Source organism: Fulmarus glacialis, unplaced genomic scaffold (assembly GCF_000690835.1).
Source record: "Fulmarus glacialis isolate BGI_N327 unplaced genomic scaffold, ASM69083v1 scaffold14367, whole genome shotgun sequence".
Lineage (NCBI taxonomy): Eukaryota > Metazoa > Chordata > Aves > Procellariiformes > Procellariidae > Fulmarus > Fulmarus glacialis.
In genome coordinates this window covers 13291-25457 of record NW_009221361.1, presented here as the reverse complement: position 1 = coordinate 25457, position 12167 = coordinate 13291, and the positions used below count along the sequence as shown (strand labels likewise).

The 12167-nt window shown below is 42.0% G+C and overlaps 1 protein-coding gene across 1 annotated transcript in view; it reads left to right on the top strand.

Moving 5' to 3' along the window:
• Positions 1 to 585: 585 nt before the first annotated feature.
• RRM1 (ribonucleotide reductase M1) overlaps positions 586 to 12167 on the top strand; it is a 19366-nt gene continuing 7784 nt past the window's right edge. The window contains exons 1-12 of the mRNA XM_009581087.1: positions 586 to 669; positions 2410 to 2587; positions 3078 to 3178; positions 3833 to 3892; positions 5236 to 5275; positions 6230 to 6392; positions 6976 to 7117; positions 7765 to 7848; positions 8503 to 8664; positions 9250 to 9329; positions 9803 to 10004; positions 11597 to 11746. Coding sequence (XP_009579382.1) covers positions 601 to 669; positions 2410 to 2587; positions 3078 to 3178; positions 3833 to 3892; positions 5236 to 5275; positions 6230 to 6392; positions 6976 to 7117; positions 7765 to 7848; positions 8503 to 8664; positions 9250 to 9329; positions 9803 to 10004; positions 11597 to 11746 — 1431 coding nt within the window. The 5' untranslated portion in view covers positions 586 to 600. The remainder of the gene's footprint in view (positions 670 to 2409; positions 2588 to 3077; positions 3179 to 3832; positions 3893 to 5235; positions 5276 to 6229; positions 6393 to 6975; positions 7118 to 7764; positions 7849 to 8502; positions 8665 to 9249; positions 9330 to 9802; positions 10005 to 11596; positions 11747 to 12167) is intronic.

Below are 12167 nucleotides of genomic sequence, written 5' to 3'. Positions count from 1 at the left end.
GGGAGCTCCCCCCCGACATCAAGAGTGAGCGATGAGACCTCTCAGTTTGCTTTGGGAGACCCCCCCCACCATGGCAATGAGCTTTGGGCTTGGTCCCCACACCTTTGATAAAGGAGAGTGCTTGGCCAGAGGTCGGATTTCCAGCCTTTGGGGGGCAGGGGGCTGGGGTGGCCCTCAGTGGGGTTCCCCATCTGTGCAGCGGTGGTCCTGAGAATTGGATTTATGCAAAGTTTTAGGTGTAGTGGGGTGGGAGTTTCTTGGCCCTGTAGCGGGTACTCGTGCCCCTCTTGAAGTGGTATGAGCTCCCTGTTTTTCTTCACTATACCGAGACCCACGCCTCTGAGTGAGATATCCTGTGTATAGTAGATCATCTGCAGCAAGAACATGCCGGGGTGGAGGGATGGCCTCACATCTCCGTGGGCCTGAACAGAGAAACCGAACAGGTTGTCCTTGGTGATTCCCATCCCAAGTTCCCCCAAAAGAGGGCTCCTTGTATGAGGTGCTGGGTAGGAGGATCCTGTGCTTAACTGGTTCTTTATTGTAATGGGAGGTGTTGTGATAGTAACCTCTTCTCCAACAGATGGACGCCAAGAGCGTGTCATGTTTGACAAGATCACGTCGCGCATCCAGAAGCTCTGCTATGGGCTCAACGCTGACTTTGTCGATCCTGTGAGTCTGTCCTTTTCCCTGCTGTCCTGTTCTCTGCCCCTTGCAGTAATCTCTGCTAAAAGCCTGCAGTGGTGAGCAGGTGTTACCCAGTTATTCTCCTTGGCAAAAGCCAAGCACGGTGGCCTATGCAGGAACTCTTGGCAAATGCATTCACAATGTGTTTCTTCTAATTGTGTTCTGAGGTTTTTTGCTTCATCGATACAGAGTCTGAGACTGTGGTGGGGGAAAAATCAGTTTACCTATTGTAAATTGCTTTTACTTCAAACGTTGCTGAAGCAATTGAGCTTCTTGTGCTTAAAAAAGAGTTGTTTGTTGCTCCAATTCACATATTTTGGTTTTGGTAGGTTGCTTCAATTTCAGTCTGCAAAGCTTGAGCAATACTGTATGGGAAGTAGCTCTTGATCCTCTCCTAATAAAACAAGGTGCCCCTTTCTGTCTGACAGAACCCCCCTATCATTCTAATATCCCTACTTTGTTTTTTTGAGCTGTGTAGGATTTTGAGTGCATGTTGATCCCACTCATGTAAGCTTCTCTTTCCAAAGCCTGTGCAGAGGATGATTCCCTCGTGGATCCACTGGTCTCTTTTGAGATTTTTATGCAGATGTGCAGACCCGGTCTGTTCATTTAGAGCTCCCAACTTAGGCTCTTCACATCTCCAAGATCCGATGATCTGTTTTCATGTCTTAAATTGCATCTGTAAAATATTTGGCATTCATTCTATACCAAAAGGTAGTGCTCTTCAGCCATAGATAGAGGGCAGGAGGAGGAGCATTAGCGAAGCACAAAGTATGCTGACTTGATCTCAATGACATAGGGAGTTGATGATGAGGACAGAAGGAGGATTCCTAGTCCTCCTGACTCTTAATACCCCTCCCTTAATGAAGCTAATCTTATATGAAGCACCGCATTCTTACTTATTCTGCAGTAGTGTGACATCTCTCTTCCTGGAGTTGAGTTTCTCTTTTTGGAAACGGATCTTCTTACACCAGATGCTTCACAAGCCAATACTAAAAACCCCTCACCTAATGTGCTTACTTTCAGAGAGTAAGGCTTGAAAATTACATGTCCGGGTTTTGTGAGGCTGTTGGAACTTCACATGTATTTGGCAGTTACCACGTTAGATCAGACCTCTCTTCTCCAGTGTAGAATATGCTCTTTCTTGTAGTGATCAGTGCTAAATGCTTGAGAGAAAAGCAGAAAATACTTTAGAGGTGGTAGATGCAAAAGTCTTTTTCCCATGAAAGGTCCTAACTGGCAGATGAAGATTAGGTTAAGCTATGAAGCAAAAGCCATTGTATGCCTCCCCGGGATTGGGGTTTTTTTGCTCTTGTCATGAAATTATTTTAAGTGTAGCACGTCCATGTCTCATCAGGCATTTATAAAGTCAAGCTTCATTTGGAGTTTCAAAACTTCCAAGCAAGTACTGTTTTAATCTGATTTTTCTCCCTATGAACTTTGCTGCTACTCTAACGTTTAGGAAGGTGTCTGCAAAGAAAAAACTGTTAATGATTCCGATTGACAGTCTCTTTCCTCGCTTTCCCTTCTGCCCCAGTATTACTTTAAAATTTTAGGAGTCAGTACTTCACCAAGAGGATTTGGTATTTTAATTGGCGTTTCTATTCAAACGGAGTGAATGGTACTGCTTATAGTGAAGCATATCTTACATCTTAAATGGTTGAAACACAGGGTTTTTTCTTCCCCAAGAACAAGTAGCTAACCTCCAGAATTTTCTTTTTTCAGGCCCAGATCACCATGAAAGTGATTCAGGGGCTGTACAGTGGTGTCACGACAGTGGAACTGGATACGCTGGCTGCTGAAACGGCTGCAACCCTGACCACCAAACACCCTGACTACGCTATCTTGGCAGCAAGGATTGCAGTGTCCAATTTGCACAAAGAAACTAAGAAAGTATTCAGTGGTAAGTCTCTCTGGGGACACTTGGATAGCAATGAGTCAGAAAGGGAGTAGGAGTTTCAGAGGATATAAATATGGAAATCTCTTTCTTAAGCAGAAGTTATTAAGTACCCAGGCTAACTAAAAATGCCATGGAGATGAAAACCATGAGTTTTAGGCACGTCACAAGGAAAATTAAATTGCCTGTTCTGTGAAAAGTATCTGCATAAATAGATTGATGAAAAATGTAACTGACTGAAATTAGGTTGCACCCACTTTCTTTCCCATTTATTATGTGTTATAAATTCTATAAAAAAACATTGTAAGAGAAGTGCATTTTTAAGCTTAGCAGATTAGTAATAGTACTGGGCAGGTAGAAGAAAAGTTTTGTAGAGCTGGAGGGGGTTATTTTAGAGGATGGGTGGTCCTGCCTGTTAAATCCTTGAAAACAAATGACAGATGATGCATATATAGGTCTGTGGATGTCCTTCTTTTTAAATACCTTTCTGTTGTAGAGGTGATGGATGATCTGTACAACTACATAAACCCTCACAATGGGAAGCACTCACCAATGATCTCCGAAGAAACTCTAGACATAGTTTTGGCCAACAAAGATGTACGTAACTTTTTTTTCACTTCTAAGTTTTAAAAATTCAGTGAACTAGTGCAGATAACTTATTTTTCTTATTTTTAAGCAAGCCATGTTTGTTTCAGGACAAAAAGCCAGTGCAGAAACCAGTGCAGGTGATAACTGCTCTGTTCTGGAGAGTTTAAAAGAGAGGATGTAGGAATTTGCTTCATGTAAGAATGTTTCTGTAGTAGAATCTATTTTCTTGGATGTCCTCATAGTCATGATCAGCACAACTAATTAATTTGAGAAAAAGTACCTTTTGATGTAGCAATCTGTTTGGTGTGCGCAGAGGGGAGAGATGAGGTTTGGTTTCCAATTTCAAGTTGTTCCAGGTCTGTGTTCTTATGGGGAAGTCACGTTCGTGTTTTGATTCTATCTTGTGTTTCTTAGTGTCTAGTTAGATTTCAGTAAAATGTAGCTAACAATTGTGCATTGTACTTGGAAAAAAATTGTTAAAACTGTGCATTTGTTGTTTCAAGCTAAGTGCTCTTCCCTAGTTTATTCCTCTGATCTGATATCTGTTTCACTAGACCTTTGAGGCCAGAAATGCCAAACAGTGATAGCATTGTTATACCTTAATGTGAGGCACAAAAAAGCTGATTGTAAATGTAAATTTTCCTCTGTATTATTTCCTCTCAGCGACTGAATTCTGCCATTATCTATGACAGAGACTTCTCCTACAACTATTTTGGTTTTAAGGTAAAAAGCACATTACTCATGATTTTGAAGGCTGCTGTTTTGATATTGTTCTGGAGCTGAGTCTTTTGGGAAGGATGGGAATACTTGCAGAATCATCTAGTTTTGGGCAAGGAGGGCACTGGAGTAGGTGGCACATTAGTGGGTTTGTGGAAAAACAAAGAGTACCTGCACAAAGCGGTTGCCTAACTGGATGAATCATGTACTTTCTTCTTGGCTTCGTTGTGTAGCCTTGGCTGCTATAATATTTTAACTGTTGGGCTCTAACTGTTTTGCAGCAGATAGCACTGAACATTGTTGAAAGCTTCCCAGCTTGTGCCATTCCTCAAGGAAATAATCTGTTTCTTACAAAAGGGGATTTTTGGTTTTCCCCATTGTTTTGTATAACAGTTGTTTCCAGTGTGTCATCCCACACATTTGTCGTCTTCCATGCTGCTGGAACATCTCCCCCACAACCAGTCCAGTCTACTGTGCCCCCACCATCTGCTCCTCCTGCTCCCCTCATAACAAGCTGTTCTTTGCTGAATTGTTTTAGGGCACGATGCAGTGGGCTCTCCGGAGGGTTAGCTGGAGAGCATTTGGCTTTTCCATAGCACTGGGTACTTCAGATAGTTCAGTGAATCTCTGTAAGAACTGGGGGTCTTTGCCTAGATTTTTCCATCCACACAGCCGATATGGTGCCTTCTGGTTTGGGGGAAGTCGTTTGCAATGAGGAAACAACTAGAGTGTGTGAAGAGCAGAGCAGCTGCGGAAACAGCATAGGCAAGGATGGAAACAGGGGACCTTGAAGGGTTGCGTGTGTTTCTGTATGTATATAGATATGCAATTCCTGACATACCCTCCTGTAATTGCTGCTGTAATCCCTTAGGCACAAGCTTAAAAGGCATCTGCTCTAGTTGTAGGCTTACCATATTTGTCATTTTGTGTGTTCAACGCCCAGTGCTGCAGATCGTGATACAGGTTGTCTGGAAAGCGTTATCGTAGTATAACTAACAGCACTGCAAGGAGGGGTGGGGTTGTGGAGAACAAGCCCTCCCTTGTCTTCTAGCCTTAATTCACTGTGGTTTGAGAGGTAGTGTTGAACCTTGTGGCTGCGTGCTCCACCACCACTCTATAATCCAAAGCGTAGAGTCCTCAGTGTTGGAATCATGCAGTGGACTTCTGTTTTTTTTAGTCGTTAGTTACCTAATATACTATGCCATTAACAAGAGGAGGAGTGGAGTGCAGGGTTGGTACAAGCCTGGGATAAGGAGCATGAAGATGCTTGAGTTTGCAGTTAACAGGATTTTTTTTTTTTTTAAACTGAAATCTGCATGTCTACTAAAATGCATTCTCTCTTTTTTAAGACTCTGGAACGCTCCTACTTGCTGAAAATAAACTCAAAAGGTAAGAACTGTCTGTATCGGCTTAAAGTATTATTTAAAAGTCAAGACCAAGGCTCAGAGCAAGGGTTGAGGAGGCAAATAGACTACCTCATAGCTTTCCATAAAGTATTCCAGTGAAAGCCTTGAGTACTGGTTTAAAAAAATAGCAACACGTTTATCATAAATGTTCTCTGGGCACGTGCAAATTCTTTTCATAGGCTAAGAATCTAGCATCTGTGGTGGCAGTGGTATGCTTGCATGGAAAACAGTTGATCGTTAAAGAGCAGCACTGTGGCAAGTTTACTTGGTTGTTCCAAATACTAGCAGTGTGACCTGGACAACTGTGCTTTACCTGTCTGTTTTAAGGACTCTAGTGCTTTGAAAACTGCATGTTATCTAGGATTTAGAAGATGAAGTAGTTCCTGTCCAGCTGATAACTTGTTCCATAATGCTAAGCACTTTTTAATAAATTTAAGTTGAAAGAGCTACTGTGCTGTCAGTGCCAGATATTGCAGGCCCTTAGCATGAAAATCCTAGGATGCCAGAAGGGTGAGAAGTTAATTGTAATGTAATAAACCTAGAGAGCAATTGGATGCTGGATTGGATATTTGATTGGATTTTAACTGTTAATACAGGTGGGGTTTTTTTTCCCCCCATGAGAACAGTCAAGCATTGGAGCAGTTGAGAGGGGTTATGCAGTCCCCGTCCTTGAGTTTCTCAAAACCTGACTGGATAAAGTCCTGAGCAAACTGGTCTGATTCTGTTAGCTGACTCTTCTTTGAGCAGGAGATTGGACTAGAGTCCTCCAGAGGTTCCTTCCAACCTGAATTATTCTGTGATTCTATGAAAACTATGGCTCTCAAGTGGCCCATTGCACGTTGTTTGTAGCTTATTGCTATGACCTCTACATCTGTCTGTACTAGTCGTAAATATCATACTGACATTGTTTTTTCCCCCCTTTGCTTTTTGTGTCTAGTTGCTGAGCGTCCTCAACATATGTTGATGAGGGTATCAGTGGGGATCCACAAAAATGACATTGATGCTGCAATTGAAACTTACAATCTTCTGTCTGAAAGGTGGTTTACCCATGCCTCCCCCACGTTATTCAATGCGGGCACCAACCGGCCTCAGCTTTCCAGGTACCTTTGGTTTTCAAGTTTGCTTAATGCATAACTGGACGAAGATAAAGTTTTGGAATGGGGTCTGTTCAAATAAAATGCTTTCACAACTTCTAAAAATAGTAGCTGTGTTTCTGTGATTGTTTCATGAAGTTTTGAGAAGCTGCTGTCAAATTTAACTTAATCTCTAGTGTGGTCTTCGGGGAGAAATACACAGGTGTCTGTAAGCTTCTAAAGCTAATGGAAATGTTTACATGGCTATATTTTATTTAAAAGTTACTTACATGCATAGTCTTCTGTAGATTACAGAATGAATCCTGGTAATTGTTTCTAAAATATGCTAAAAGTAGCAAGCATAATTGATATGATTTTTAAAATGTTTTGCTTTGCTAACACAGGTATCAATAATACAACTATTGCTCATGATGTTTTCTAAAACTGTTCTTTATTCCACTTTGCAACCTATGGTTTTGCTTCATTTATTTGCTTTGCATAGCATGTTAAAGTTTTAGCGTTTACTCTTCTTTTTCTGCTGCCCTGGTGAAATACTTCTTGAGTTCTTTTGTTTTAATCTTTGTATGCTAAAGCTATTTGTTTTCATTAGTTGTTTCCTGCTGTGCATGAAGGATGACAGCATTGAGGGAATCTATGACACTCTCAAGCAGTGTGCACTGATCTCAAAGTCCGCTGGTGGGATTGGCCTTGCTGTGAGCTGTATCCGAGCCACAGGCAGCTATATTGCTGGGGTAAGTGTGCAGATGGTGTTCCCAGCAGAGGTTAACGTTCTGGTTTCAGGAAATGTCTGTATTTCATTTGCCAAATCAATGCTGCTTCTACCAAGTCAGTTTAACACAGCAGTCGGTCTAGCTCAGTAGTCCTTCCCTTTTCAGTATGCTCTAAGGCAAAAAGGTCGGTTTTCCTTGGTGTTTTGGCTTCCTAATGTAAGTCCTTCCAAAAAGAGGATCTTATTCCACTGTTTGATCAGACAATCCCAAGTTATTTATGTATTAGCAACCTATGAATATGCTCAGAGACACGTGCATTAGCCCTTTTTCTTTTTGTATGTCTAATTGCTCAAGATCATCTGTGGATGTGTGTTTGGTTTTTGTGTCGCAGTGTATGTAACCTCTGCAAGCCTTTAGATTACATAATGTAGAGGAAAGAAGTTAGGAGGTACCTTTTATTAACTCTGGGAGCAGTAGCTGATATATACATTTTTGTCTGCTTAAAAACAAGGCAGGGGGAAGGGGCTACCAAATAACTGTTTGGGGCGGTCAGTTCCTAGCTTTCAGCATAAGAATTTTGCAGACTGCTGAAGGACATACAGAAAATGTAGGCCCATCTCTTCAGGCAGTTGCTTTTCAGTATTGATGGTTTTCCTGTGCCTCTGCAGACAAATGGAAATTCCAACGGGCTTGTTCCAATGCTGAGGGTCTACAACAACACTGCCCGTTACGTGGATCAAGGTGGAAACAAGGTACTGGCTTTCCATTAAATTAGGGTCAAGAAGGGAGCCTCAGGTCAGAGGGAAAGGTTCCACATCTGTGAAAGATTGACCCACTAACATCAGTGAGCTGATGAAGTGGTTGTAGGTGACACATAATTAAAATAGGGCATTTTCTCCCCTTCTTGTTGATATTCTGGTGTTCCCCTTTCACTATGCATTTTATCGTGCAGGTATATCTTCTGCTATGTGTCTGCTGCATGATATGCACGTGTTAGATCAGCCTCTTGCGCTGGTTATTAGCCACTCCTTGAATGCCCTATAGTGAATTAAGGTATAAGACTGTAGAAAGCTTCTTGATCTGTATCCTTTGTCTTCACATAGTCCAGAGGTCAATGGAGGCATGACACAATAAGTAAATGTAAGATTTGTCAAGCTTCTGTGTACACAGAGGAAATATATTTTTGGTGCTAAATCATTTTTATTGAGAATCTGGAACTAGTAATATGGCCTAGTTCCAATAAGTGAGAGCAACAGTAATGCAAAAAAGCATATTGAAATTGCCTTAACAAGACTATAAAACTAAGCTCCAGTTAGTTTAGGGTTTTGTGTGCACTCAGGACCAGTGCAGGAGATTTTATATTCAGGGGGAATTTGTTCTGATCTTGACTATGTTTTATGTATCAGAGACCCGGGGCTTTTGCCATCTACCTGGAGCCATGGCATTTGGACATCTTTGAGTTTCTTGACTTAAAGAAGAACACTGGAAAGGAAGAGCAGCGAGCCAGAGACCTTTTCTTTGCCCTCTGGATTCCTGATCTCTTCATGAAGCGAGTTGAAACCAACCAGGTAAGAAGCTTGATTGGTGCTGTTAATGGAGAAACAGGTGATCAGCCCTGGGATGGAGTTCACAAGGGATTGCAGAGCTGTCTTCCTAGCAGCAAAGGAACCTCCTGAAAATGCTGCTGCCCCTTATTTGAGAACTAGGCTGTGCAGGTAGAGAATGGAGTTGGAGAACGCCAGTGGGATACTTTGCTTCAGTGCTTAATCTTGCAGCCCATGACTTATGTACTTATACTATTATGCTAAATTTTTACTCTGGAGTTTCCTTAAAGCATCAAAATCTTCTCAGTAAATCGATTTTCATATGACTGCATGTATTTGCTTTAAAATGGGCTATAGCTTGAGAACCAGTCATTTCAAGATTAAAAATGCAGTTTGGTCATAAATGTTTGTATAATTAATTTTTAAATAAATCTGACTGGTCTAATAAACATCTTCCCCATGTCTGCTCGCAGAGGTGGTTCCTAGTTTTTCAGGAAGGGAGGTGTAGTTTGCATGTTCCTGTTTACAGCAGGATCTGCTGATGAAGTTGAATGCCTTTAATTAACAGGGTGCCTAAAGACTTTCTCTGAATATTTTTCTCTCTTACAGGACTGGTCTTTAATGTGTCCAAACGAGTGTCCTGGCCTAGATGAGGTTTGGGGAGAGGAGTTTGAGAAACTATATGAAAGGTAAGAAAAGTTAATAGATTTTTAAGCAGTGGTCATCCATTCACAGAACTGCCCTTGTGTGGTATCTGGAAGCCAAAGCAGAGGTTTGTGGTGTTGGCTCATAAGTGGTCAGTGAGTTCCATTATCAGATTGATAAAAGGACAAAGACAGGGAATGTCTACTTACTGTTTGCTTCAAACTATGACCTCCTCAAGGTAGAACTATGTATGAATGATTGTTTTAGCTTGTTAGAGGGAAATTCTGAAGTGATCCCCACTTAAAGCGGTCGATGTTTTTGTTTTGAATGAGTTGTATAGAATGTTGTAGTGAAAGATTTCTATTTCCTTTAAACAAGGACAGTTCAGAGTTCACACAGTTCAGAAGTGAATGGAGTATTGCCTGCCTGAGAACCTGATGTTGTGTTAAAAATGACTGTTTTCACTGCTATTTTTGGAGAGCCTGGGAATTATTAAGCAACATGTGCCCTGTTGCAGTTATGAGAAGCAAGGCCGTGTCCGCAGGGTGGTGAAGGCCCAGCAGCTCTGGTACGCTATCATTGAATCTCAGACAGAGACCGGCACACCGTACATGCTGTACAAAGACTCTTGCAACCGGAAGAGCAATCAGCAGAACTTGGGGACCATCAAAAGCAGCAATCTGTGTACAGAAATAGTGGAGTATACTAGCAAAGATGAGGTAGGTGGAGAACAGCAACTTGTTGCATTTAGGAAAGCTGTGACTGCTCGTATTGCAGCTTTCTAGAATATGTCTGGCTGTTGGTTGGGGAAGGGAACAGATAGCTAAGAAAATTCTGGGGATGTTTTGACTCAAGTACTTACAGCTCTTGCACTGTTTCTGTGTGTGGGTTTCCCCTCCCTTCCAACTCCCATGGAGGATTTGGTATAAAACAAGATACCCATCAAAGTGAAGCTCTGAAAGCTTGAGGGAGAAGTGACCTCTTTGGCTTGCTGGTAGCTGATGTAAGCATCTCTTCAGCTAATGATTCAGTAAAACCATACCTCTCTTACCCCAAGACTTACGTTTCAGTATCAATTCCCTGAATTCCCTGTGTACTATCCTAACCTTGGTGCTCTACGGATGTGCTATGTTTGGACTACAGCATTGCTAACAAAGGCGAAGGAAGGACATAGAAATGAGTTAGTGCTAATATAGCATGGGGAATTTCTAGTGCAGTAAAGCTCTTGAGGCTGTTGTAAATGAAAGTATCAGTTTCTACTGCCTGAGCCGCTAGTTGTTCTTTAGCTCACGCTCTTTGGCATATTCATAAAATCCTGAGTAGATGAGATGGAAGAGAAGAGATGGAGAGCCATCTTACTGCCTGTACTGCTGTCCTGGTTTTGGCTGGGATAGAGTTAAATTTCTTCCTAGTGCTGTGTTTTGGATTCAGTAGGAGAAGAATGTTGATAACACACTGATGTTTTCAGTTGTTGCTAAGTATCTTGTCAAGGACAACTACCCTCTGCTACCAAGCTAGACTGGGAGGAGGGAACACAGCCAGGACAGCTAGCCCAGCTGGCCAATGGGGTATTCCATACCATGTGACGTCATGCTCAGTATATGAATGGTAGGCGTGATCCAGAAAGTAGCAATCGCCACTTGGTTGTCGGTCAGCGTGGGTGGTGAGCAACTGCATTGTGCATCACTCATTTTGTATGTTCTATCATTATCGTTATTATTTTCCCTTTTCTGTTCTATTAAACTGTCTTTATCTCAACCCACGAGTTTTTCTCACTCTTACCCTTCCGATTCTCTCCCCGACCCACTGTGGGGGGTTGGGGGGAGTGAGCGAGCGGTTGTGTGGTATTTGGCTGCCTGCCAGGTTAAACCACGACAACTGCCCAAGAAATTTTAGCTTACTTGTTTCAGTTCTCCCGGGGTTGGAAATAATATTAGTGTTAAAAATTGTTCAAAAAAATGCCCTAATATAGTCTGGATCTCATTGAGATCAGCTGCTGGTTCTGGCAAGACGAGAAATTGTTAGGCTTAGTTTCTGGAAGGATGGGTTACGGGCAACAGGACTGACAAAGCCAGAGAACTAAATTTTTATGATGATACTGATATCTACTAAACCTTTTTGAATTGTTGTTACCCTTTTTGCAACTCATAAGATAGCAGAGAAATGAGGAGTGCATTTTTCCAGCCTTGTATGTTGCTTGGTTCTTTGTTTCCATATAGTTTGGATAGAGAGCATGCTCTGGGACTGAGATTATGGTTTTTTGCATGGGGTGTTGGCTGGCATGCCTGTTTTCACTGTGTTTTCTCCACAGGTTGCAGTTTGTAATTTGGCCTCTATAGCCTTGAACATGTACGTCACTTCAGAGCATACATATGATTTCAAGAAGCTAGCTGAAGTCACTAAAGTTATTGTTCGAAACCTGAACAAAATCATTGATATCAATTACTACCCTGTGCCAGAGGTGAGTGCTGTGCTAAGCTGGTATGGGGCTGAAGGTGTGCCGAGAGTCTGGTAACAAAGAGCCTGTTGTTCTGTAGCAATCCCAGTTCAGTCTTGGGCAGAAGGAATCAGCGAGGGATTTTGTAAACCTGTTTTGGCTAATAGTTGGGAGTTCTATTAACTTCCTGTTTGCAGATGTGACCCGTTGTTAGTGACTTCTTAAGCTTCAACGCAGAAAGCTGGTATGGGGCTGAAGGTGTGCCGAGAGTCTGGTAACAAAGAGCCTGTTGTTCTGTAGCAATCCCAGTTCAGTCTTGGGCAGAAGGAATCAGCGAGGGATTTTGTAAACCTGTTTTGGCTAATAGTTGGGAGTTCTATTAACTTCCTGTTTGCAGATGTGACCCGTTGTTAGTGACTTCTTAAGCTTCAACGCAGAACTGTTC